Source organism: Coloeus monedula, assembly GCF_965178545.1.
Source record: "Coloeus monedula genome assembly, chromosome: 19".
NCBI lineage: Eukaryota > Metazoa > Chordata > Aves > Passeriformes > Corvidae > Coloeus > Coloeus monedula.
Window position 1 is genome coordinate 11,731,328 of NC_138799.1, and position 26,328 is coordinate 11,757,655.

Genomic DNA, 26,328 nt, shown 5'->3' on the forward strand with positions numbered 1-26,328 from the left:
CGCTCAGTGTCTGTCGGGCCGGCGGCGGGAGCTGCCGGAGCCCGAGCCCAGCTCGGCTGCAGCGCGGCCCGGCCCGGCCCCTCCCGGCTGCGGGATGGAGCTGCCGGCGGTGGGCGAGCACGTCTTCGCGGTGGAGAGCATCGAGAAGAAGCGGATCCGAAAGGTGCGGGGGGCGGCGGCGGGGGGCGCCGGGGGCCGGGGGGCGCCGGGGGTGGCGGTTCCCGCTGACGCCGTGTCTTTGCCTCCCGCGCCGCACAGGGCAGAGTCGAGTACCTGGTGAAATGGAGGGGATGGTCGCCCAAGTGAGTACCGGCACCGGGCGGGGATGGGGCCGGGGATAGGGGTCTGGGAAGGGCCCCAGCCGGGGCGGCGAGCGGGCGGCGAGAGGCGGCGGCGGGGCCCGGCGGTGACGGCGGCGGGAGCCGAGCAGGCGGCGGCTGATGTGCACCAGAAAATGGCTCCTTCCCCCTTTCCCTCCTCGGGAGTCGGGCTCCATATTGCAGAACCGAGCGGGGAGGGGGGGGCAGGAAGGGGGGGGAAAGGGGGAATAACCGCAAAAATCGTCCGCGTCGCCCCGCAGCCCCGAGAGCCGCTGCCGAGGCGGGGGCAGCACCGGCACCGGAGCGAGCGCGGCCGCTGCGGAGCGTTCGGGGTTTGCATGACAGTGCGGGCGGGGGGGCGCGGGGGGGTCCGGGACGCGGCGGCCGGGTCCCTCCTCCGCCCCGCGGCCGCTTTCCTGGGTCCGGGAAAGGGGATTTGGAAAATTTCATCATGACATGCCTGGAATTCCTCCGGAATAATAACTGCGCTAAATAAACAGTACCGTCCCCGCGCCCCCCCCCCCCCGCCCATCCCCCTCTCCGAGACCCCAGCCTCACACCCTGCTCCCATCGGGCCCGGTGCTGCGGGGTGGCTCTGCCCGGGACCCCGGCCCCGCCGGCAGGGCCCCGCGGTGACGGCCACTCTCCTCCCCTCTCCAAGATATAACACGTGGGAGCCGGAGGAGAACATCCTGGACCCCCGGCTGCTCATCGCCTTCCAGAACAGGTGAGCGGCGAAGGTTGGGGGATGCGGGAGGGGCGGCGGGACCCTCGCTCCGCGCCGCTCCCGCAATTGCAGATGCGTCACGGAGCCGGGGGCCGCGGCGGGGGCGGGCGCGGGCCGGGCCGGGCCGGGGGCGCGGCCGCGGCGGGGCGGGCGGTGCGGGGCCACCGGGCGACGCCTCCGGGTCAAGGTCCCCCACGCCGCGCTCCCCCCCCACGCCGCGCCTCGCGCTGCTTCTCCCCGGGATTCGAGGCCGCGAGTCGAGGAGCGAGGAGGCGGCGCTGCTGCTGCTGCTGCTGCGCTTGGACGGGCTTCGGCTTTTTTTTTTTTTTTAAGCCTTTTTTTTTTTTTTTTTTTTCCCCTCTTTCCGCGCATTTATTTCCTGGAGTGTTTTGGCGCAAACTGTGAGCTTCAGCCCCTCTCCGCAGCGGGGAGGCAACAGCGGGGAAGGTGCTTGCTGCTTCCACAGGATGCCCGTGCCCCGGCCCGCTGCCACCTGCGGGACCCCCGGCCCGCGGCTCCGCACCTGCGGGCCCCGGTCCCCTCCCGCTGCCCCCTCCCTGCGCTCCCGTAGGGTCGCTGCCACTGCGGGAGCTGCCGTGCGTGGGGGGGTGGCGCCGGGGGTCCATGTGCCGCCCTCGGGCCTCGCCGTGACACTGTGTTCCCGCAGGGAGCGGCAGGAGCAGCTGATGGGATACCGCAAGCGGGGGCCCAAGCCAAAGCCGCTGGTCGTGCAGGTAAAGCGCGGGCGCCCAGCCCCACACCCCCGCGCTCTCTGCCGCGGGCCGTCCCCGGGGAGCTGCTTGCAGCGGGTTTCATCATGCTGAGGAGCCTGCGCGCAGCCCGGGCGCCTCGCAACGCCCCGGGGACCCCCAGCGCTGAGCTCAGCGGGTGCCCCAGCCCCCCTTCCCTCCCCTCTGGGCCGCGGAGCAGACCCGCTGTGCCCGTGCCCGGGTGGCATTAGCAGGCTGCTCGCGGGCTCGGCAGCGGCGGTCCCGCTCGGCCCCCGTTCCCAGACAGCTGATTGAAGGGGGCTTTTCTTCTTTTCATTGCTTCATTAATCTGGAGCAATGCACAGCCTCTAAGTTGGAGTGGGCTGGGGCCGCCTGCTAGAGGACGTGGTGCCCCAGGATGCAGCGTCCCGTAAGGAGAGCTGCTGCAGGGGCGGGGGTTCCTCCCGAGCTTTCGGCACCTGCCGGAGCTCTGGCACCTGGTTCTCCAGCCCTGTCTGACCGCAGCTTTGGTTTTGCATTGCAGCTTCCCTCCTTTGCCCGCCGCTCGAACATCCTCACGGGCCTGCAGGACCCAGCCGTGGACACCAGGCCCAAGCTGGACCTCAGCTCCTCTGGCAAGAGCCAGCAGCACCAGTATGAACTCAACAGCAAGAAGCACCACCAGTACCAGCCCAATGGCAAGGAGAGCAGCATGAAGCACCAGTCCCACAGCAAAGGGAAGTATTACTACCAGCTGAACAGCAAGAAGCACCACCACTACCAGCCGGACCCCAAGATGTACGAGCCCCATTACCAGCCCAGCAGCAAAGAGCCGCAGGGCCAGGCCTGCTTGGACAATAACAAGACTCCCCTGGTCACCCACCCAGACAAGTGGGCTCATGGCCCAGCCAAAAACTTGCTGGGCCCAGTCAAGAACCTCACAGCAGAGAGCAAAAACGGAGCCGAGAAGAACCTGTCCAGTGGTACTGGGCCGCCCCCCCGGGACAGGGTGACCAGCAATGGCCTTGGGGGAAAGATGAAGATCGTGAAGAACAAAAACAAGAACGGGCGCATAGTGATTGTCATGAGCAAGTACATGGAGAACGGCATGCAGGCGGTGAAGATCAAGTCTGGGGAGCCTCCCCGTAAGCGGGCTGCGGAGGAGAGGACTCCTAAGAAGGGTGGGGAGGAGAAGGTTGAGGCTTGGAGGAAGCCAGGGGAGGAGAGGGTGGTGGTCAGCAATGCCCTGAGTAAAGCAGAGGGCGAGAGCCGGCAGCCCCCTGCAGAGCTGGAGGAAGGTCCCCAAAAGACTCCCTTGGCCAAGGAGCTGCCGCTTCCTCCAGCAGAGCAGCCCTTGCAGCTCACTACCAAGCCGGACCTTGTGCCCTGGTCCCTGAGTCCTGTCTGCGAGCACAGCCCTTCCTCCATGGGACTGAACCTGTCCAGCGCCAGCTCGCGGAAGCGCTGCCTGTCGGAGCCGCACGTGGAGCGGGAGCCGGGCAAGAAGCGCCTGACCTCCCGCAGCATCAGTGCCCCCACCTGCCTCAGCCCCCCGGCCCCCGAGCGGCCGGAGCCGCCCGCCCAGCCGGAGGTCATCCTGCTGGACTCAGACCTGGACGAGCCCATAGACTTGCGCTGCGTGAAGCCGCGGGCGGAGGGTGAGCTGGCCCTGGCACAGGTGAAGCCGGAGCTGCCGCCACCACCACCGGCTGAGAAACCGGCCCCGGAGCCTCCACAGCCCCAGGAGGCCACAGAGGAGGAGGAAGAGGAGGAGGCCGAGTCCCTGCAGGAATTCAAGCCCTTCTTTGGGAATATAATTATCACAGATGTGACCGCAAACTGCCTGACTGTGACCTTCAAGGAGTACGTGACGGTGTGAGGTGGGATGGCAGCTGCTCCCCGTGGGAGCTGCCCGCCCATCCCGGGGCCGCCGGCCCCACAGCCTCCCTCCAAGGTACTGGTGCCCCTTCCCCGGAGCCCACGTGCCCCTGCCCGCGCCGCGGCGGCCGAGCCCGCCGTCTCCACCGAGGGGACGCCGGGACAGGGCCGGGCACGGTGGCCATCCCTGCCACGTGGGGTGACCTCGCCGCTGCTCCCGCCCCGCAGCTGGGGGCTGCTCCAGGACCTGCAGGCAATGGGACACACAAGGATGGGACCCGCCAGTTACTCAGAGTTATAGTATTATATTTTAACAGTGCTAACTTGTCAAGTGATTCTTGCTCCCGTTTGTACGTGGTGTTATTGAAATGTATTGTTTGAGCTGAAAGCTGGTCGCTCCCTGGCCACGCTAATATATTTATTTGTAGGTATTTATATAATGAAATATAAAGCCTAGATTTATGGAGCCCCTAGATCACCTTATAAACTATATCAAACGACTATTTTCTGTTCTCCTTTTTAACCATTGAGCATTTGTTAGTCTTGGTCCCTTGCCCTCCCCACGACCCGCAGGACCATCCCGTATATATTTTTTGATACTGTACACATGTGGTGTTTCTATGTGCAAAAAAAATCGTTATCTAAAGCTAAACGAGCTATTATAGAAATTGCTGCTATTAGAAATGTCTAAACTATAAGCTTCCAATTATTAATTGCTTGAATGTAAATATTAAATGGAGATGTTGAAAGTGCATTTGATGTTCTGCAGCTAGTGTAGATCGGAGTGCAAAGCCCAGCTGCTGCGAGCTGCCAGCGGCGCATCCTGGTCTGAGGGCTGTGTCACAGGGGAAGAAATGTATCATGCAATCATGGCAAAGGACTATAAACCTTTACAAAAACTACCGGGATTTGGAGTGCGTTTATTACAGCATTACGGATGGCAGGTCCCTGTGTGGGCAGGCTGCAGCTGGGCTGCCCCAGAGCCAGTACCTGCAGGTTAAAAATTGGCTCTGAAATGCAGCGTGTTGAATATAGGTCAGTTTTCACCCCAGGAGTGTTGTGCCCACAATGCTGAGGGCACTCCATGTTGTGGGTGGGCAGCGAGGCCACAGGAGCAGTGCCCAGGCAGGGCTGGCCTCCTCCAAAGTGGGCTGTGGGAGCTGTGTGATGGGAACCTGAGAAAGCTGTGGAAGCACAGGCTGGGAAGGTGGTGCAGTGGTGGGTGATGGTTGCCATCCCAGCAGTGCCATCCCAGTGTTGGAGAGGGTCACAGATAAGCTGAATGTCTCCAAAAAGGAGGATGGTCCAAATTCCACCAAGAAAGCTGCAGATATCTCTGAACAAGATTAATAATTGCTGGAGTTCACTGAAAATACAGTGCGGGGCTAATTCTTTACGAGAGGGCTTGCAAGCATGATGGCTGAGATAGAGTGCTCAGTCCCTGTCCCCCCCAGCGACCCCCTGTTACCTCCCCAAACACAGTTGAGTGCCTGGGCAGTGCCACCTTCCAAACCTGGTGCTGGCAAAACTGGCTTTGCTGCCAGCAAAACTGGCTCTGCTGCCAGCCTGTCTCCTCTTGGGCTTTTGGTCAAAGTCGGTGTCTCCTCCAGCAAAGATCCTAGTTGAAATATTGTTGATGGCACATTGATGTGTGTGTGTGGACCAGAGCAGTGAGCTTGTGAGAAGCAAATGTAATTGGTTTGGGTAAGGTGGACCCTCCAGTGGTACCTGAGCTACCTGAGATGTGGGGTGAGGGGCAGCCCTGTGTCCTGCTGTCACACGGTGTCTCTGTGCCCAGGCATGTGGCAGTGCTGTTCCCACAGCACAAATAACCCCCATCTTGTGTTGCCTACTTCTGGGCCACCCGCCCTTCCCAGGAGTCCCTCCACAAACATAAATTCCAAACTTACCTTGGTAATTGTTCCTGTGTAAATCCTGAGGGTCGTGTGCTGCCTGTGGGAAGGTGGGACAGCATCCAGCCAGGTGTGGGTCACAGTGGGAACCCCTGCATGTGCCATCCAACCCAGGTCTTGCCTACAGCAGTTGTGCCAGAGCGGGAGCACTTTTCCAATGCAGTTTGGATTAAATTGGAGGAAAAGTAAGCAGTGGGTGTGTGGATGACATTTTCCCAGCTGGAACAGCCAAAGAGGCTTGTATCCAAGTGGGACAGCTGCCTGTGGACACCATTGCTGCAGATGTAGGTTTTGCTCTGGTGTAGCTCAGGTTGCTGCTCAGAGTGTTCATGGTGGGAATGGCTGCTGGGAGCACTGGAGAGGTGGCTCCACCCCAGCTCTTTGGTTAAACTGGTTGGTGTGGGCAGGGTCAGTGCTGACAGCTCAGTTCTGCCCAGTTTTGGGTGATGCTCCGAAGCCAATGGACACTTGGGCGGTGTCCAGTGCTGGGGTGTTCACCTGCCTGTGCAGAGGCCCCAGTGCCGGTGGTTTGTGCGCCCAGGGCAAGCAGAAATGGTGAACTCTGATTAAAATCAGCATTTGCCTGATAGCTGTGCTGAATGTTAAGAGGGTTTTAATCAACGCTGCGTGTCACCAGAGCTCTGTGGGTGACGTGCTGAGGGTGCTGTTGGGGCAGGTGCTGGTGAACCCCGTTCTGTGCCAGGGGGTTCCCAGGGATGGGTTGGTGGGAAGTGTTTCCCTGCCATCCCAGGCTTCACTATCAGAACATACGATCAGAAATGATGCATTTCCCTTGATTAATTAAGCTAATGGTTATCTGAAAACAAAAATGGCATGGAAGAGGAGACGCATGCTCAGAATGCAAAATGTGATTTATGAAAGGGGAAGTGCAGCTCAACAGACAGCTACGGGAGCCAGTGCAGGAGCGGGGCCGGGCCACGGCTCCGGGGCAGGGCGGCTGCCAGGGCACAACTTGCTCTTTGCCAGACAAAGGTAGATGAAACCAATGGGGTTTCTCACAAATAGCAGGTTGTGTCTTTGAACGTGGGCTTGCAGGCTCCAGGCCAGCGCCTGGGCATCGCTGCCGCCGCGAGCCAGCTCGGCAGCTCCCTTCCCTGGGCTGTAGGTGTGTGAGCTCTGGGCAATTAATAACTGCTGCAGGTTTGCAGTTAGCTCAGCTCATTAGCATTTCTGAAAATGGAGGGTGTTGTGTTTCCAGTTTTTAAGGAAACACTGTCCCTCTGAGCGTGTGTTCCTGAGTTCCCTCCCTGCACCCACCGCCCCCGGGGCCGCAGAAGCCCCTGAAGCACCGTCTGTGCCGGCAGCAGCCGTGGTTGGTTTGAGGCACCATTTCCCGGAAACCACACAGCCAGATATTTCTTACTTTAATAGTTTGATCATGTTTATCACAACTCCAGCAGCTTCCTGTGCTGTGAAAGGTGTGATAAGTAGTTACTGGTTTAAAAGCTGCGCCCTTCCCTTGCTGGGCTGGTTGGCTGGGAGAGATGAAGTGTTTGGATATGAATTACTTATTCCTGCCACTCTCTTTCCCTAGTAAATGCATCAAACCTAAATGCCTGTTACTGAGCAAATTAATGTGGAGTCCACGGTGACTTCCAATGGTTATCAGAGTGATCCAGGGCGAGATGGAGCGTCACCACGCTCCATTAGGAAGACTGGTGCGCGCTACATTTAATGTATTTCCCAGGAATGTGTTAACCTCTGCTTGGTTTGGATTTATTCCAGACAAACATTTGCTGATGTAAAAGGAGAATTTGTGTTCGTCTTTGAGCCCTTCTGAAAGGGCCTGATGGATCCGCGGCCGAGCACAGAGGAGGGGCTGCAGCTCTGTGCTGATCCTTTCAGGTTCTCCCCTCCCCGTGGCGGTACCAGCATCTGCACCGGCACTGGGCTGGGATCCAGCTCCATCACCAGCAGCTGCCGTGGCCCTGTGTGATTTCAGGAGGTGTCAGTGCGATCCCTGCTCCATGGAAAGTGATGGAAACACCATCCCCAGGCAACGACCATGGCACAGTGGCAATGTGGGCCCCAGGGCTGGGTGGAAGGGCTCCGTCCGTGGCATGAGGATGCTGTAATGAAAAGGGATGTTTGATAAACACAAAACATAGAGCTGATGTGTTTTAACCAGTGTAAGGAACAGCCTTGTGGGAACTGGGAGGTCCAGTCTGGGAATGGGTCCAGACTTCAGGTCCAGACTGGGAATGGGAGAGGAACTTCTCCTTGAGAAGGGCAGAAGGTGGAGGTGGGTGTGTGCAGTGGGAAGTGGAAGATTTCCCTGGCAGTTGGGGCACTCAGTGCTTTTGCTCATACATGGGTGGGGGCAGCTCCTCCAGGCATCCATTGTGTGCATTTTGTGGGATTTTTCCTTTATTCTCCAGTTCTTCTCTCGCTTTGCTATGCAGTGTCAGGAGGTGCCTGTGTGACTTTGCTGAATGTGGTGATCTCAGCATCCGTCCCCCATTGGAGAAGTCAGCAACAAGGTAAAGCATTCACGGCCATGTTTTGGGAGGGAAGCCCCTGCCTGGGTTATGTTTTTCTAGGCCTGTCCCCTTGAGCACAGCCATACACGTGTCAGCTGCTATAAACCATTTTACCTAAAGCTGGATCCAGTGGGGCTGATCCAGCAGCCCCTGAGGGGGTGTACTGGGTTTTGGTGGGGTTGCTGTCCCCCTGTGTGGGGGAGCTGCTGTGGGAGGGCAAGACCAAGGTGCAGCCCTCTCACTGAACTGGGACAGCTGGCAAGGGGACGGCAAGGGGATGGAGAAGGGACTTCCCCACTTCAGCCCCAGCCCTGAACTCCCTCATCTCCCCCCATCCCACAGGGCTGCCTCTGGTTTGAGCAGTCAAAAAAGCCTGGTAGTAGGAAATCCTCAGTCTCTCCAGAGATAAGATCATTTGGACTCAGCCCAGATTGATGTGAGATCTGTCGGAGACGGCCACAAGGACACAACTCTGTTTATGTTTGCACCAGAAGAGGAAGGCAGCTGCACAGAGCACAGCCCAGACCATCCCCAGGTGCTTCCAGAGCCTTGTGGAGTGGCTCTTGACGGCCGCCTGTGCCTGGGAAAGCTCCTGCCTGCACCCTGAGCTGGGGAGAATCCCATCACAGGCAAACTGAAGCATCTCACACGTTCAGGAGGCCGCTGGGCCAGCAGTGTCTGACCTAGGCATGGTCTGTGGCATGGCCCAGCCTCAGGCAGCAGCAAGGGAGAGCTGTGGTGTGAGCACGAGGTTGGATGGAGACAGGGGCTGAGCTCCCTCACTGCACTCCTGAGTAGGGACCCCCTTGGTTGCTGCAGGGAGTGACAGGAGAGGAGGACAAGTGGGGGGGACGTGATAGAGGGGCCGAGGTGGCTGTGGTCAGGTGTGTGCAGCCTGCTAGGGAAGGAAAAGAGGTTGGTGGTGGGTTGGAAAGGAGATCAGAAAGGGAAGAGGGACCTGGTGGTGCAGCTGCTCTTCGGAGCCATCCCTGGATCTGTGTCAGCACACGGAGTCTCGTGGAGACTGAAGGGGTGTTACTGCATCACAGACCTTTGGGTGCAAATGGGAGAGAAATGAGGGTCTCTGTAATGATGAAAGTTTGGGCCAGGGCCTGTCAGGGCTGAGGGTGGCCGGGGTCTCCTCCCCCCGGTCAGGGAGCCGCTGGTGCCTCCCGTTGCAGGGCGAGATCCCAGGCTCACCCGAGAGCCATTTGCCAGCACCTCCTGAGGTCGTTTCTCAGAGGAGCCGTCAGTTCAGCTGACACCTTGATGTAGTTTAAAGCAAACTGCAAACATGAAGATTTATTTTTATCGAAGGAGCAGGCGTATAAAACATGCTGTGCGACACAGCAGGAAGCACCCTGGATCCCGCGAGCTGGGACTTGGGCACACTGGGCTGTGCCGTCCCTGGGCGACCCTGCTGGCAGCAGGCCCTGGGCTTCCAGGGTGGGGAGAGAAGGAAATTTGATCACCGACTGCCAAACCCTCCAGGATTTCCAAACCCTCCAGGGTCCCCAAACCTTCCAAGAGCCCTGTCAAACACAGCACCCTTTCACAAGTAATGGCGCTGGCACCAGGTGGAGGGGCAGGTACTCACCCAGCCAAGTCACCAAGGTTGAGCTTTGCCGGTGCTACAGGCTCTGTCCCAGGAAGCTCCTGAGAAGTGGGGCATGGCCACACTCCCATTTTCCAGGGGGTTTATGCACTGCCATGGCCTGAATGTGGACGCAGCTTCCATAGCATAGAAGTGCTTCAGCCAGAATGTCTTAGTTGGAGGTGAGAAAGGCGATAACTGGAACCTTTCAGAGGTGTTGCTGTTGTGCTGTAGCAGCCGGGGTGAAGACCTGGATATTATTAGAAAATGCATTAACAGCAACCCTCAGACGGAGGGTCTGAGCTGATGGAAGCTTTAACAAACGTGTATTTAATTTGGATATAAAGATTGCGCTGAGCAAAGAATTCTGGTTGTGAATTCTTTTGGTTCTCATTTGGGAATTGGGAAGCCCCTGGGTACTTCGCCTTTGTCCACAGTAGGGATGAGTCTGGGATGTACAGCACAAGGGATGGTGATGTTTGGTAATGGCTGTGAGATGAGCCACAGAGGGAACAACCTGCCCTAGGGAAGGGCCCAGGGATTCCGGGTTTGCCCCCTTCCCTGATGCCCAGCAGGGGAAGGTGTCACTTCGTTTATGAGGCACAAGAGTAGGAAAATCAGGATGACTCAAATGTCACACGTTATCCCTTGGCTTCAGCAGCCTAGGGGCAGCTCCCACAGCTGTGAACAGCAAATTAGGACTCAGCGTTTCCCGCCCGCCCGGTGCCGCCGGTGGCCAGGGGAACGAGAGCTCAGCCCGGGGGCAGCCGGTGGGACCGGGCTGCTCCCGGGGATGTTCCGCGGAACCGTGTCACGCCGCGTGGGCATCGTCACGCCAGCCCCGAGGCGGGACCTGTCCGCGGCCGCTGGAGAGAACGAGGAAGCGGCGGGGGGCGGCGAGCGGGGCTGCGGCAGCGGCGAGGGCGAGTGCGGGCTAAAATGGCCACGCCGGGCTGCGGGCGTGGGCTGTGCCATGCGGGGAGGGCTCATCCCCCGGGCGGCACGCTGGGAAAGGGGCGGCAAACCTCACCGGGGAACGCGGGGAGCGGCAGAGGGGCGGGCAGCCCTCGGCCCCGGCGTTGGGGAGAGCGGTCCCGACCCCCTGAAAATGCCCTTTGTGATAGGCTGGGCATCGTGCTTCAGAAGATGAGGGTTAGGGGGGTTCCCCCTCTGAATTTCTGGGTCACTGACCTGGTGCCGCCCCATCTCCTGCACCCCGGAGGCGGATGCCCCTTCCCACTGCCCGTGCCTCTGAGGGGAACGGGCTCCCCAAGTTCGGGAAGCTGCTCGGGAAGAAATATTTTATATTTTGTCTGAAAGAAAAAAACAATGGAGCGTCAGGTTCTTTTTAGTACCAAATACAAGGTATGGGGAGGGGAGGTTTTTTCGGTATCAAGGAGCCACCGAAGCATCTCAAAACACAAAATAGATGGTTATTTGACATATGCTTGGAAACGTTAATTTTCACACATTAGTATTTCCACACGGCTGAAAAATGAAGGCTGAAGCGTTGTCCCCGCTGTACCCATCCATTTGCCGTGCGGTGCAAGCCAGGCTGTCATTTTAGCATCAGGAATGTGCACTGGATCCAGCCGTGACACTGTCCTTCCTCCGCCTGTGTTCTTTTGGCACATGAAGTCACCAGCAACAGATAAACCAGGGGGATTCATGGTGGGTTGTGCAGAGAAGAGGCTGCGGTGGTCGGACACCAGCGGTGCCTCCCCTCTCCCCGGCGGCTGGTGGAATGATGTCTTATCTTGAGTTTAAGGGCTCAACCTGACCCTGAGCCATTTTTAACCCGAGGTGGGAAGAGCCCTCCCTGGGTGTCTCTCTCTGCTTTGAAAAATCTTTCACTGGCTCCACGGTAGCCGATTTCCTCATGTTTTTCCTTTTTGTAGCTCTGCCACCTGAAGCAGACCCACTTTCTCAGGGTTTGATGCTCTGCTGCTTGAAGATGCTTTAACTCTCCGGACTTAGAAATAACTCCTAGAGCAGAACGCTAACAAGAAGGCGTCTAATCTAATGTATTCCATTTCCATATTTTGTGCTGCAAGCAGCAATTTGTGGTTCGGCAGTAGCGGCTGAGCAGGGACGAGCATTATCGCAGGAATTCCTTCCATCTTATGCCTGAGTATGTGACAAAGTCTCGGTCGTGGCATTGTCTCTCTGCTCTCGGGCTGTCAAATTTAACTTTGCTTTCTTTCCTCCTGCCTTTGCCCCGTGTCCCCCGCCCTCCCCCTCCCGCCGCCCACGGTTCCCGTGACTGAGAATGGCTGCTGGTGCCACGTCCCAAGCGCTGGGAGATCAGGACGCAGAGCTGGGGGGTGGCACAGGGGCCGTGAACAGCAGCACCCCCGTGTCGTGGGCTACGAGCGGCCAGCACAGCCCGCTGAGAGCTGGAGCTCCACGGGGCGAGGAACCTGCGTGGGGGCACCTGGGACCGCGTCCTGCGAGGGGCTCAGCCTCAGAAGGGGCTGCGATGAGCGGGGAGGTTGTTGCAGAGAACCAGCCCGGCAGCCGCCTGGTGAGGGGCTAAGGGGCTTAGCCATCCCTGGGGGGTCCCGGGACCTTCCCCCACCGGGGCAGGGTGAGTTCCCGAAGTGTCCCCGTTTCCCTGCTCCCGGAGAGGAACCACGGCAGGAGGAGCCGAGGAGCCAAGGCTGAACCTGCCCGGGGGACGGGGCCCCCCCGCCAGCACCCGGTTTGCGGTCAGGGATCGCTCTGTCCCCGTACACATTCAACACTGCCCGAGGAGTTGAACAACAAACCTCCGCTGCAAGGACCGCCGCGTACAGCCGCTCTCTCGGTGCCACCGGGAGCTGTGCCACTTGGCGGGCGGGGGACAGGGACGGGCACAGGGACAGGGACGGCAACGCCACCGGTGAGGGTTCCCCGTGTGTGCAGGCGACCGAAGGCAGAGGGGGGCGGCGGTATTGCTCGGTGTGTGGCACTGGTGAGCCCGCTTTCGCGTGGAACAGCCTCCGGTAGCTGAGAAGAGACATTGAAATATTGGAGAGGAGTCGGGGAGACACGGAGGGATGGCGGGGGGCGCGGGGAGCCCCAGAGTGAGCCGCGGGGGTGCCCGGCCTCCCGAAGGGAAGGTTAAGGACATCTTGATCAGCCCGTAAAGCTCTCTCAGGGAAGAAATTCAGAGGCTCGGCTGAGCTTTCATCCACTAAACGCAGACACGGCAGGATCCAGCGGCTGAGTCCGCACCAGCAGGAGCTGGAGCTGGAATGCGGTGCCATTTTCACCGCGTCAGAAAAAAAACATCCAGGTGGGAGGGCAGAACCCGGTTTGCCTGGCATGGCTGGGAGAGAATTCCTGGATCCAGCCCCAGGTTGCTGCGGCAAAAGTCAGAGAGGGGGTGATCCAGAGCCTGTGGGACAGGGGCGGGTGGTGGGGGCTTATAGTGGTCCCCCAGTCTTAAGCACCTTTTTTTTTATGCACCTCATGGTCCGCTGTACCCTGCTGGGTTTGTGCCTTTATCAGTGGCTTTTATAAGCTGAATCCCTTCTCTCCAGGGCGCTGCCCGCACACCACCACACACGGGCACCTCCGGGGCGGGGAGGGGGCTGCGGCGTGGGGCTTCCCCTTCCCCGAGTGTCAGACGGCAGCCGCGGGGAAGAGAAGCCGAGGTGGGACCCCCACCCCGCCTGGGGCCCCGCAGCGCTGTTTGTTGCTGGACTGAGCAGAGGGGTCAGCGGGGACAGGGAGAAGGAGATGGGGAAACAGAGATGGTGGGGGGCCCGGAAGCTAGGTAGGGAGGAGGGAGATTCTCCCGGGAGAAGCTGGAACGGAGCAGGGCAGAGATCAGGGATCCGCCCCGAGTCGGTGCAGCACCGGGGGCTTCGCAAATCCCGGCGTCGAGGGGAGCCGCAGCGAGAAGCCAGGGTGCTGGAGGGGGCCACCAGGGTGACTGCTAGCGACGTCAGCTGGCGTCCAGCGCCGGAGGCAGGATAAGCCCTCCCCCCCCCACCCCCGTCAAAGACAAGGCGAGGGGGCGATCCCGGGGACACCAGCCGGCTGCGTCCCGCCGCGGGAGGAAACGTCCCGCGGTCCCGGCAGAGGCAGGAGGAAAACGAAACGGGCCTGAGGAAGCGGGGGAGAGCGGCACCCCGGCGCGTCTGGGGCAGGGTGCGGCCCGACCAGGCAGGGGATGCCCGGACCGGTTCGGCCCAGCTCGGGCGGGGCTTCCATCCGCATTGCCGCAGTGACGGGCGGCGGAGCGCGGCCGGGCCGGCGGGCTCGGCGCGGCGCTGCATTGCAGCACTGCAGGAGCCCCCTCCTTCCCCGCTCCCTTCTCCGCCCTCCGCCGCCGTTCGGCTCCGGAGGCCCAGCCCGGGGCACGCACCGGCCCCGCCGCGCTCCGCTCCCACTCCCACGGGGCATCAGTCGCCGCCGCGCCGGGGTCTCCCGCGTAGTGCCACATCCGACCGCCTCCCTCGACCCGGGAATGCGGCCGTGGGAGAGGGACGTGCACCCACCGGCGGGGTTCCCTGGTTGATGTCAACCCGGCGCTCATCAACCCCGTTCTGGTGGAGGGACCGGCCGCCCCCGTCGGGGCATTCGCTGTCCTGTCTGCCCGTCCCCGCGCCGCCAGTGCTGTCCCGCGGTTTGTCCCTCCGTACCCCTGCCACCCTCCCCGGCGGTCTGGCCACGCCGTCAGCCCCGACGGGGCGCCCGGCCTCGCGTGGGCCAACCACTGTCCCCACGGGTTTCCCGCGAGGGCGTTTGGGGTGGTCCCGCGGGGAGCCGGGACCGCCATCGAGACCGGGCAAGGCTGAAGGGTGCTGTGCCGGTCGGCACGGCCCCGCGACGGACCCTCCCCGATGGGACTGTCCCCTCGGTCGTCAGGGCACTTGCGCTGCCCATGGGGTGGAAGGAGGTGACCGGCCCCCGCGTCCCCGGTCCATCGGGAAGGGAAGCCGGGGACCGCGCTCCGGCGTCCTCCGCTTGGGGACAGCGGCCCGGAACTCGGTGCCAATGGACTCGGGCAGTCACGACCCTCGTGTGCTGTGTGCGCGGGGCGCGAATGGGAGCGAGGCGATCCCGGTGGGAAGGTGCCGGCGGTGGCCGCGCGTCCCGGGACCAGCCCCGCTGCCAGGTGCGGCGCGGCGGGGGTGGGAGGGAACGGGGACACGGGTCGCGGGGGGCGTCCGCCCCGGCACAACGGGGGCCCGTTCCCAAGGCTCCCGCTCTGTCTCTGCTTTGGGAAAACGCCAGCACGGTAACAAAATGGCGGGGAAAGGGTGGGATTGTCACGGCGAGCCCTGCGGCGTAGCCTGGCTACCCCCAGCCCCGCCCGCCCGGGCTCGGGGCGCCCGTCCCGGCGGAGGGCAGAGGGGCGGGGGGTCCCCTGGGCTGTGCCGCCGCCCGGCCCCGCCGCCCGGCTGAGCTCTGGTGGAGAAGCAGCTGCAGAAAATGGCTGCTCGGCGGAGCCCGCTGAATCCTGCCATGGGGGGGGGGACGGCGAGGAAGCGGCGCAGCCCTCCCCGTCGCCCCCCCCCGCCCCGGGGAGCCCCGGGGCAGGCGGCGCGGGGCACGGTCGGAGGTTCCGCAGGGCGGCGGGACCGGAGCGGAGCCCGCGGTGCCCGGTGTGTGGCCTCACCTGCGGCACGCGGGGGGCGCAGGGCAGCCAGCCCCGATCGCGCCCGGCCCGTGGCGCCGTGCACGTGCCCGCAGCCCCCGCCCGGTGCCCGCCGAGGCAGCGGCGACTCCGAGCCCGGGGGAGCGCGGCAGAGGGGCGGCCGGTCATCCCGCGCAGCCCGACACGCCGGAGGAGCACCAGCCCCGCAGCCGCTCCCGCAGCGCCCGGTTTTGCTTTCGGTTTAAAATAAAATAAAAATAAAATATATAAAAGTAATCGGGCCGTGGGCACGCGGCACCGTGCGGCCACGACTTGGTCACGCACCGGCTCCGGGGCGAAGCCGCAACGAAAACTCGACCCCTTGGCCCCGCACCGTGTCGCCGTCCCCCGCCCGTCACGACGGCTGCCCTCCGGAGCCTGCCCGCAGGGCAGGAGCGGACACGCGTGGGTGCGCGGCTGTCGCCTGCGCTGCCGGAGGTTCCCTCCCCGTCGGTGGTTTTCGCGGGTGTCTGTGGGGTGAGGGGATGTCCCGAAAACGGGATTGTGGGAGCCAAGACGGGGAGATCCTTTCCCCACCGGAGAGCGGGAGAACCTTCCCCCGCGGCCGGTCCGCACCGTGGCGGCTGGACACGGGAACGCGCTTTGCCCTGCCGTGGGTGCGCGCATCGCGGGTGGCGCCCGCGTGCGCGGAAGCCGCCGTCTTCGCCGCGCGCGGTGCAAAGGGCGCCGCTGCCTTCTGTGAATACCTCGCCCAGCGTTGCCCCCCCGGCCGCCCTCCTCCGCAAAGCCCCCCGGATCTTTGTGCCTCAGATCGGGGTCACCCCCGTCCGTGCAGCGCCGCGGCTGCCCCTTTCCCCCTTGCCCACGCAAGGTCCCGCTCCGCGGAGCAACGGGACCGCCCCGTCCCGCCGGCCGTCTCGGCCCGCGGTCCCGCCGAGTGCTCTGCCGCGAGTGGGACAGACACGGTCGGCTTCCTCCGTGACTCGCGTTGCGGAGACAGAGGACCGGTGGTCCCGCCACACTTCGGGAGTGCCGTGGGCTCCCAAGTGCCGTCGGTGTCCACGGAAGACCCGCGGCGAGACGGAGGGTCGGGAAGGGGCAGCGAGGCGGGACCGGGCGGGGTGAGGGGCGCTGGGTCCCGTCGGGGGTCTCCGGTGCCCGCGGGGCGTCCCCGCTCGGTGCCCGCGGGGGTCCCGGCCGGGGGCGGGGGGGCCGCTCCCCCCGCCAGAGCCGTTGCTGCGATACGGGCGGGCCAATCAGCGCTCACCAGCTCACCCGGGCCCCGGCACCGCTTCCTTATATGGTGCGCGCCGTCCGCGGGGCGCCGCGCGCATCACCATATAAGGGCATGGAGCTAAATACAGCGCCTACCTTGGGCCGGTGGGCGGGGCCGGTGGGCGGGGCCTCGGCGCGGGCGGGGCCGGGCCGCGCCCCCCGCCCCACCGGACCCGGGCCCGCCGCTGCCGCCGAGCCCCTCCCGCCCCGGGGAAGCCGCGGCCGGTCATTAAGCGGAATGCAAATGAGCAGCGCTTCACCTCTAATTGCTTTTGTTAAAAGCGGAGTCGCGGGGCCGCGCGCGAGCGGGCGACGACGGCGGGGACGGGCGGGGACGGGCAGGGACGGAGCCGGGACAGAGCCGGACTGGGTGAACGACAAGGAGAAGCGGCAGCCGCGGGCGGCTCGATTCACACTCTGCATCATTTGTCACATCCCAGCTCAGTTCCACCCCCCGGCGGGGCCGTGGCCACTGGGCCGCGCACCGCGTTCTGTCCCGCCCTGGCGGGGCCCTCGCGTGGCCACTGCCCACTCGTGACGCTCCTTTGGCCGCTGCGGGGACAGATCCGTCCTTCTGCTGTCCTTGCGCGATCAGCAGCCGGCGGGACGGAGACGAGCCGGCTAGACGGGGTGCAGGAATACCCCGCAACATTCCCGTTTCCTCGCCCCACGCCGTATTCGAGCCGGTTCCTCCCTCTCCCCATCCGCAAACAGATCGTGTTTATGTTCCTACAAATAATGAGCAAATTCAGAACCCCCGGGAACAAAAGGTCTTTTGTGCGGAGCGCTCGGAGCCTGGAGCGGGCGATAAACGGCGCCCCCCGGCCCCCCGCCCCCGGGAGCGGCGCTTTCCCCGCCCGGGCGGTTCGAGGCGACCCGCGGAACTGCAGCGCCGGGGCTGACGAGGGGCTCCGGGTATGTGACGGCACGCCTGGAACACGGAGAGCGGGCGCTTTGCCGTCGGGGCTCTCCGTGGGCGCTCCCCGCATGGGACCGCGCGGGGATTCCGCCGTTCAGTGTCGCCAGAGCGGGGGCTCAGGGCACGCCGCCCCAAAGAACCGATGGCTGCAGGACACGCGTGGGCCTCTCCCACGAGCTAAGCCGATGCGGGAGACTCCCCTGCGTTCGTGGGTCTGTGCTCCTGCAAAGAACGGCGGCTTCTCTCCGTGCGTGGGGACCGCAGAGGGAAAAAACCCCGCGCTTCGCCCCGGGGCTTGGCACGGCTCCCGGGGGCTCCTGCGGGCGCTCCGCCCTGCTGAACCGGCAGTGCGGGGGGGCTGCCCGGGGCGGAGGGGGCAGCAGTGCCCCCCTGGGGTGGCGGGAACGCCGCCGGTTGTGCAGAGGCGGCAGCCGCCATTTCCAGGAGGACGGTGCCACCTATGGAAAGCACCTGGAATTCACCGGGCCGGCGAGGACGCGCCGGGAAGTGCAGCGTTTCTGTGCGGCACCGTCGGGACGAGGCCGGCCCGCGCCCGTCGCTTCCCGGGCGGGGCCGTGGAGCATCAGAGGGGGCTTGGCCGCCATGGTCCTCAGTACCGACTGCCCCGGGGAGGATGTGCGACTCGGTCCCGGGGCGGCGGCGGGACGAGACCCGGGACGGGCGCTGAGCTGCATCTCCCCGGGCCGGTCGTTTCGCCGACTGGCCAAAGCCTCCGTAACCGAGCAATAACGATCGAAGGGGCGGAGAGAAGTTCTTCCGCCCAGGTGCTCACTGGAGTCCCCGAAGCCAGGATCCTCTCGCTCCCTCTGTGTCCCCGCCCACGCCGAGATCCCTCCGCAGCTCCGCCAGCCCCCTTCGGTCCCCGGAGCTGAAGGGCAGCAACCGTAGCCGGTGCCGTCCCAGGCGTTGGCCGGGCCTGAGCCATGTCCACGGGGGCACACTGCCTCCCGTCACCACGTCGCCTCCGAAGCCGCCGGGGAAGCCCTGCCCCGTCATGAATTCGATGTCAAACACCTCGACACGAAAACTTACTCTCACGGGAATTTCCGGGGTCTTGTGGGCCGTCGGCATCGCCGCTGCATGGACACACCCGAGATCTCTCCTCCTCGGACCGGATACCCCCGCGCTACCCGGCAGCAACCCCGGCGGCACTGTGGGATACCGGTGTCGCAGGTCGGAGCAACTCCCCAGTTGTCCCCGAGCTGCTCGGAAACGAAAAGGCAGCGTCTCGGGGGCCGGGCTGGGCCCCCCTCTCGGACAGGACCGTGAGCCGGCGGTGCCGGTGGTGCCAAGGGGTCCCGGGTCCTCGCCCCCCCCCCCGTCGGCACAGCCCGGTACAGGTCCGTGGGGCAGTGAAGTTCCGATGCTCCTCCCGGCTCCATTCAGCTACCGGTGTAGAGAATAGGCTTCCTGCACGGCTCGGGAACGGAACGGAACCGAACCGGGAGAAACCCGCAGCCGAACCGGGCGGCTGGGTTGACCGGGAATCCGGGGCTGGCCTCCCCGTGTGCGCAGGGGAGTGTCCACGCAAGCAGGGAGCTCGCGTGGAAAGTGGCTCCCGGGCGCGCTCTGCCCTGCGCGGCGGTACCTCGGTACCTCCGCGGCTGCAGGATACCTCTCCTGGGACCCGAGGGCCAGCCCGGTCGGGGGATCGATTCGGGGGCGGGCAAGCTTTGGGGTTCTGCCGGGGGGCCACTTCCTTTGCCCCCGCTCCCTTCCGCGGTCCCAGAGTGGGGGCCGTGCTCGGATCGCCCAGGAGATGGGGACACTCTGGGGCGCGACCATGTCATAAAGGGGTCTCTGAGGCGCACCGGCATCCTCGGCCACCCGGGGAACCGGCTCGGGTCGGGCTGGGAGCTGTGATGGATCCTGTCGTCCTGGACGCGGGTGGCCGTGAGACGGAGCAGCCTCTGAAGCACGGCCACCAGAGCACACGGGAGTCGCGGGGAACTGCCCCGCTGCGATGCGGGGATCGATGGTGCCGGCGGTTGGGTTGGAGCCAGGTCAGCCCCGCCGGCCCCCTTCTCCCGGCTCAGCCACTCTCGGACACGCGCGCTCGCCCCGCTGCCGCCACGCGCGACCCCGAAAGGGGCTCCAGACCCTCGGTTTCGTTGCAAAACTCACTGCCGTGGAAGCCCCCGCACAGCGAGAACGGAGGGGGGAGCCGGCCACTTTGCTCCCCAGCAGCCCTCTGAGCCCCGAGGAACTCATCGCACGAGTGCGGGCTGGAGGAGCGTAGACCCCGCAACCGAGAGGATGGTTTGGGGTCAAATGCGTGGAAACGGGGTTTACCGCGGCGGCACACGCTCTCGCCGGTCCGGAGCTGTCCCCTTGTCGGCTCCGAGTCCCGGGATCCCAGAACCGGGCCCCGGGCCGGCGTGGGTGACGGGAGCCGCGGGGATGAGCGGCCCGACCCGGCCGAGAGCCCATGGGGCGCCCAGGCAGCTCCTGCCGTTGACCCCGGGAGCGTGGAGGGCTGCCCGTGCCCCGGCTCAGCTCCTGCTCCCGGTGGCTTGGTTGTGCGGGGGGGCCCGGCAGTGCCGCCGGCTCCGGGCGCGGGGGTCTCCGGACACCCTTCGGGAGCGGCAGGAACTGCCCGGGTACAGTCCCGCCCGCCGCTGCCTCGTCCCGCACGGCTGCAGTAGCTCCGTTCCACTTCTCCTTCCGGGCCAAGACCCCCACGAGTGGCCGCAGCCCCGGCCCCGGCTCATCCATGCGCGGGGGCTTCGGGCGGTTCCCACGCGACGGCGGTCGCTCCGCGCTGCTTTCCCCGCTCCGTTCTCGTTTGCATCTCGCCTTATCCCTGCCCCCCCCCCCCCCCCGCACCTCAACCGGGCGCACCCCAGCCCCGCGCGGGTTCCGCGTGGGTTCCGGCGGGAGGATGAAACTATTTCTCCGCTGATGCCCTCGTGGGAGGCAGCCGGAACCTCAGCTTCTCCCCTCTGCACCCCTACGCGCGGCCGCGGGGCTCCTCCGCGCCGCCGCGCAGTTCCGCGCAGGCGACGGGGCAAAGGCAGCTGCTCAGTCGGGAGCTACGCGGCCCCTCAGGGCTCCCGTGTGGCGTCGGTATCGGGCGGCACGACCTCGGATCCGCGATTCCAACCTGCACCGGGGACACCGGCAGCCAAGGTGCCGGGCAGACACCAACTTGCTCGGGCTGCGGCAGCCCCACGGCCACGGGAATGGGCGCCGCTGCGCCAGCACCCGTCGTGCCAGGGGGACACGATCAGCTTCCGACCCACAGCCCCGCGACCCCCGCCGGGCCTTGCGCCCGCTGCCGCCAGGTTTGTCCTCTACGAGGCACCTTCCCGGGAACGGGATCCAGTGAGCCGCGCCCACGCCAATTCACGAGTCGCCCCGCCACCAGCCTTAATTAACAACGATTAATTCGACATTAACGAAAAACTTCCCGGGACGCGGCTCGCCGGGGCTCGGGAGACCGCGGAGGTTGCGCTTTCCCCTGGCCCGGCTACGCCACGCAGAACCCGCGTGTCGCGGCGGCTCCCGTGGCCGCGGGGTTTCAAGCGCGGTGTGGGATTACACGGGAGCCGCGGAGTGGGAATCTTCCGCCTCCTCCCGGGAGCGCGGTTTCACTTTGGCCGGGGGCGGTGGGAGGAGAGATCTGCCCACGGAGACACACGACTCCCGAGTCCCGCGTGGAGCCGTGGGGTCCAGTTTTCGGCGGTCCCCGCGGGGTCCCAAAGCCCTACCCGTGTCCGCCGTTGGAGCTCCCTGCCCGCCCGGGTGACGCGGCGGCAGGCAGGATCCCCGGGAAGCAGCACTCCTCGGGATGGGAACAACGCCGGTGCCCTCCGGTCTCGGCCCCCCCCGGGCGGCTTCCCCTGCCGGGGAAAGGGAAGGGTCTCGTAGCCCCAGCCCCAGGCCGATGCGGCCGTGGTCTCATTCACTGGAGGGCAGGCGCAGCTAGATTCGCGGGGACACTCCCTCCGTGGGTTTCCCACGCGTGAACGTGGCGGCCGCGGAGGCCCGCTGCTCCACGGCTTCGAGGTCCTTAGCGGAGGAGAGACCGACGTGGGGACCAGAGGGGAAGATCCACGAGAGGCTTCGTCTGGTCTCGTCCGTCGTGAACGGGGCCGCAGGAGCCCACTCAGCACCGCGCGTCCCACTCTCGGGGCAGCCCGGAGCGGCGGCGCTGCCCACGGACACGGAAAGCGCTTCACTCCGCGGGACCGGGCTGAAGGGCTGCCCGGCCCTCCCGGAGCCTCCCACCGACGGCGCGGGGGGCGGATTGGGACCCTGCCCAATTGCGAGTGAGAACGGGTTGCGTGGGACCTCCTGTCTCCCAGAGGCTGCACCGGTTTCCCGCGACTCGCACGTGTCTCGTTCTTCCGTGGCCGCCTCGGGGAGAAGGCGATGTCTCCCTCCGCGGTGCCGCGGGGCGAGAGGCAGAGCCGGGGAGGGGAGCCGGTGGGGGTACCGGCTGGCAGCCTCCCCGGTACCGGCTGGCAGCCTCGCAGTGCAACCACGTTCCTACGCCAGTTTGCGGGCAGGTAATGCGGGAGATGCACCGAATCCTGCGTGGGGCCGCCTCGCTGGTCCCGGGTCACCTCTCCTCGCCCCGGGATCGCAGCCGGGGGCTTGCCGGCACAGCGAAACCGGCGGCCACCGTGCCCCATTCTGTCGGTCGTGTCCGCGTCGCCGGGCAGGATTCGCGTTCCCGCAGTGGCAGCGGCGGCGCCGAGCGGCACGCGCGACCGCGTCTGACCGCGGACGGCTCCGCGGCACCGCGGACTCCGCCGGTACCGGGACGGGCGTTTTGTGCGGGAGCGCTTCCACCCCTGACACCGCTCTCTTTGTCCGACCACCGGTAGGCGGGCCGGGCCGCGGAACCCCCCCCCCCCCCCCCCCAGTCCGCACCGTCCGGGTGCCGCGGAACCTCCCAGCCCGTCTCCGGGGCTGCGAAACCCCATCCCACCCCTTCCCTGTGCCGCGGGGCCCCTTTGTGCTCCGCGCCCCCTCCCGCCCTCCCGGGGCCGTCCCCCCGAGCGGGGCGTGTCCGGGGGGGCGTGTCCGGGGCGTGGCGGGGGGGCGTGTCCCGGCGGCCCCGCCCCGGCCCATCGGGACGCGGGGCACGTCGGCGGGCGGGGCGCGGCGGGGCCAATGCGGCGCGGGCGGAATATTCCACCCGGCTCCGGCGGCGGGCGGGGGGGGGCGCGGTGACGTCAGCGGGCGGAGTATTATGGTCTGGGCTGCGCCGGGGCCGCCCCTGCGCTGCGAGCGGCCGCGTAAACATGGAGCTCTCGGCCGTCGGGGAGCGCGTCTTCGCGGCCGAGGCCCTGCTCAAGCGCCGCATCCGCAAAGTAGGTGCACCCCCGCCGCCCCCCCGCCGCGCCCCCGGCCCCCCGCACCCCGGCCCCGGCCCGCTGGGGGCGGCCCTGCCTCCCCCCGCCGCGGGGCGGGCTCCGCTCCGCCGCTCCCGCCCTCCGCGCCCCGCGCCTGGGGGGGGGGGGCAGTGTTAAATCCGCGCCTGGGGGGGTGTGCGTGTTAAATCCGCGTTATTTTTCATTGTTGCATCCCCCCCACTGCCCCCCCGCCCCCTGTTCCGCTTCCTGCTTGGGGCGTTGCGGGGGGACCTTTGTTGCGGGGCGGTTTGTCGCGGTTTGTCGCGGTTTGTCGCGGTTTTCGCTCCACGCATATTTATTTTCCTCGCTTCCCATCCGCAGGGCCGCATGGAATATCTGGTCAAATGGAAGGGCTGGTCGCAGAAGTAAGTCGCCCGTGGGGGCCGCGGGGGGCTGCAGCAGGGGCCAGGGGGATGCTGGCTGCACCCCCTGCTCCCCCTTTGTGCCAGAACGGGAACCAGGGCGCTCCCTTTATGCCCCTATTTTTAATTTTATTTGTCTTGTCCCCTCCTGGCTCCTTATTCTGTTCCCTCTCTCCGTCCTGCCTTCTCCCCAGGTACAGCACTTGGGAACCTGAGGAGAACATCCTGGATGCCCGGCTGCTCGCAGCCTTCGAGGAGAGGTACAAGGCCTTTACTAGCTGTAGCAGTTGTACTTGTAAATATGTTGCTGTCTTGTAGCTATGCTGAATTGAAGCTTTGGTTCTTTTAACACCTCTAGGGAGCGAGAAATGGAGCTTTACGGGCCCAAAAAGCGAGGCCCCAAGCCCAAAACCTTCCTGCTAAAGGTAAGGAGGCCAGAGCCTGCGCGAGAGGGCTGCGTGTCAGAGCAGGGGTCCCTCTCTGGCCCCCTCGGAGGATGCTCCCCTCAAAGGTGGCCTCTTGTAAGTTGTAATTACACAGCCGGATGGCAGGATAATAAAGTCACCGGGTGATTTATCTTCTTTGCAGGCCCAGGCAAAAGCCAAAGCCAAAACCTATGAATTCCGCAGTGACTCTTCCAGGGGGATCCGGGTGCCGTATCCTGGCAGGTCCCCCCAGGAGCTGGGCTCCACGTCCCGGGCTAGGGAAGGACTGAGAAACATAGCCCTGGCCCCCCAGGGCAGCTCCAGCACCAGCACCCCCAAGGGAGACGGCATCCGGGACCGGGTGATCCGCGTGGAAGAGAAACCTGGAGAGACCCCCAAAAAGAGAGGCCCAAAGCCCAGGAAAGAGCTTTACAAGGACCTTGCAGAGACTCTGGATGCCTCCAAGAGGAAACTGGGGGACTCGGGGGACAAGGTGGGGGACTACGTGAAGGTCAGGAAGATGGAGGAGGCGGCGGCGGGGGTGGCCAAGTTTGGCTCGGGACACAGCGTGATCCAGCTGGCCCGGCGGCAGGAGCCCGACCTGCCCGGCGCCCTGCCCGGCCCCAACCGCGCCGAGGCGGGGGCCGAGACCTTCCCCCCGCGCCTCGCCAAGCACCGTGCGGACTTTCTGGACCCCAAGGGGCAGGGGGGGCTGGACCCTGGCGGGCCCAAGCTCCTGCACGGCGCCGTGAGCCCAGGGGCCGTGGGCAGCCTGTACCGTGACGGCGTGGGGGGCCCAGCGGGGCGGCCCTCCCTCATCGCCAGGATCCCCGTCTCCAGGATCCTGGGGGACCCCGAGGAGGAGTCCTGGAGCCCCTCTCTCAACAACCTGGAGAAGGTGGTGGTAACTGATGTGACCTCTAACTTTTTGACCGTCACCATCAAGGAGAGCAGCACGGACCAAGGATTCTTTAAGGAGAAGCGATGAGTTTGGTGGAGGTGGTGCTGGGGTTTTCTTCAGTCAGATCCAGACAAAAGCTTGGTAGAGCTTGGTGGGCCTCTCTCTTTTTTTTTTTTTTTTATGCTCCTTTTTTTTTTTCTTTTAATTTTTTTTTCTTTTTTTTTTCTTTTGTTTTTGGTCCTGGAGAGAATTTAGAAACTGTCCTAAATTCATTAACTCATTCTTTTGTTTTGTTTTTTTTTCACGTCTTACATTTCGTTGGAAAGATTATCTCTAGAGTTATATTTTCTATTAGATGTAAATATGTTATTTAAGAAAAAATGCTTATATATATATCTATATATATATATTTCAACTCTGAGTTGTTTTATTTAAATGGAGACAACAGTGACTGCTCAGTTGCTCCTAGAAAGGACAATAAAACTGAGAACTAACGAGTTCACGCATCTGCCGCAGGAGCCGGTGTACATAACAGTGTTCATAGCTAAGTATGTGCTGGGTTTTTTTAACTATTATTTTTCATATGATGCTATGGATGGTGGAGGGGGACGTGTTGCTCCCTCGGAGGGCGAAGTGCCCAGATTTCTTGATTGTGATTTAAGGTGTTGCTTGTACAATCAAGTGTGCTGTGTCCAGAACTGTTGCCCTTGACAGTTGACGTGAGCACTTGAATTCACAGTGTTGTTGGGGATGGGGTGTTTCCAGTCTAACAAAAAAAGTCATGTTGCTACAAAGTCGGGGCGGGGAAAAGCAGAAATCCATAAAAAGGCTAAAAGTGTTGGAGTATTAACTTGAATTCCCTTTTCTTGCGGAGGAGAGGAGGTTTGTGTGTGTAAGGTTCCTGAGGGGTGATACTGAAATGCACTTTAATAGAGTTGTTGTAGCAGTTGTGGGAGATGGGACTGAGCTGAGTATATCTGTTTTCATTTTGTCTGGTCGCTTGATTCTGTTCCCCCACCCACTAAAAACAAAAAAAAGCCCCAACAAAACCCCCCTCTGTTTACATTCCTGAAATGCCAGAGAGGTTGGGGAGGGAGCATCTCACTGCCCATATTTAGTTACTTTATTCTGCTATAGAAAGTGGATTATTATTATTTTTATTCCCAATCACAGTTCACTTCAGACTTGTTGGAAGACTCCTGATAAAGTGTTTTGTAATATCCATATCCCTGACAAATCCCAGGGTCATCTTTATGCATTCAGAGACAATAAATATTTCCCTTTCCTTGCGCTGGTTAAACAATAGCCAAGAGGCGAAATACTCCCGTGCAGAGCAGCCCCGCTGACTTGGGTGGATTTTGTGCTGGTCTGGCCTGTGGGATTCCTCCCAGGGCTGGGATCTGGAGCTGAGATTCCTCCCTGGCTGGGGCAGGGAGGGTCTCGGGGCTCTGGACTTTCCCCGCTGGTTGGGGGGCTGGGGGTGCAGCTCCCGCTCCACTGCTCCCCCAGCTCGGCCGCAGCTGGAGCCGGGGAGGGACCCTCGGCCTGCGTGTGGCTTGGCTGAGGTGGAGCAGGTGGCCCTGTCCTCGAGCCTTGCTCTGGCCATCAGTTGGATGGGAAGCACAAGCCTGGCAGTGCCTGAGGGCTGGGACTGAGCCAGGGCCCCTGGTCCCTGAGCTCCTGAAGGCCCCTGGCTCAGGGAGCTCACATCGGGTGAGGGAAGGGGCTGGGCAAGGGGCATGTCTGTGCTGCAGGGCCCATTGGTGGCTTCACCTTGCCCGGTTCCCTTCCCCAGCCTTTTGGAACCCATGAGGTGCCTGGCAGGATGC

At 63.6% G+C, this 26,328-nt stretch overlaps 2 protein-coding genes across 3 annotated transcripts; both read left to right on the forward strand.

The window, feature by feature from the left end:
• The first annotated feature begins 32 nt into the window (after positions 1–32).
• On the forward strand, positions 33–4,277 carry CBX4 (chromobox 4). Its single transcript, XM_082294287.1, has 5 exons — positions 33–163; positions 259–302; positions 982–1,047; positions 1,715–1,781; positions 2,302–4,277. The coding sequence occupies exons 1-5, from the start codon at positions 95–97 to the stop codon at positions 3,634–3,636; spliced, it is 1,581 nt and encodes a 526-aa protein (XP_082150413.1). The 5' UTR covers positions 33–94; the 3' UTR covers positions 3,637–4,277.
• An 18,382-nt stretch (positions 4,278–22,659) lies between these two features.
• On the forward strand, positions 22,660–24,753 carry CBX8 (chromobox 8). Of its 2 annotated transcripts, none has more exons than XM_082294006.1 (5): positions 22,660–22,769; positions 23,133–23,176; positions 23,368–23,433; positions 23,508–23,598; positions 23,762–24,753. In XM_082294006.1, exons 1-5 carry the CDS (start codon positions 22,701–22,703, stop codon positions 24,584–24,586), a joined length of 1,095 nt encoding a protein of 364 aa, XP_082150132.1. In that variant the 5' UTR covers positions 22,660–22,700; the 3' UTR covers positions 24,587–24,753. The 2 variants fall into 2 exon arrangements, with proteins under 2 accessions (XP_082150132.1, XP_082150133.1); XM_082294007.1 differs by having other exon boundaries at positions 23,532–23,598.
• Positions 24,754–26,328: the final 1,575 nt, after the last annotated feature.

What these genes read in the sequence shown, in the direction of transcription:
- CBX4 (XM_082294287.1), top strand. Translation starts at nt 95, where the DNA reads ATGGAGCTGCCGGCGGTGGGCGAGCACGTCTTCGCGGTGGAGAGCATC. An exon ending in TGGAGGGGATGGTCGCCCAA is followed by an intron (nt 303 to 981) that starts GTGAGTACCGGC and finishes CCCCTCTCCAAG; the next exon opens with ATATAACACGTGGGAGCCGG. An exon ending in CTCATCGCCTTCCAGAACAG is followed by an intron (nt 1,048 to 1,714) that starts GTGAGCGGCGAA and finishes GTGTTCCCGCAG; the next exon opens with GGAGCGGCAGGAGCAGCTGA.
- CBX8 (XM_082294006.1), top strand. Translation starts at nt 22,701, where the DNA reads ATGGAGCTCTCGGCCGTCGGGGAGCGCGTCTTCGCGGCCGAGGCCCTG. An exon ending in TGGAAGGGCTGGTCGCAGAA is followed by an intron (nt 23,177 to 23,367) that starts GTAAGTCGCCCG and finishes CCTTCTCCCCAG; the next exon opens with GTACAGCACTTGGGAACCTG. An exon ending in CCAAAACCTTCCTGCTAAAG is followed by an intron (nt 23,599 to 23,761) that starts GTAAGGAGGCCA and finishes TCTTCTTTGCAG; the next exon opens with GCCCAGGCAAAAGCCAAAGC.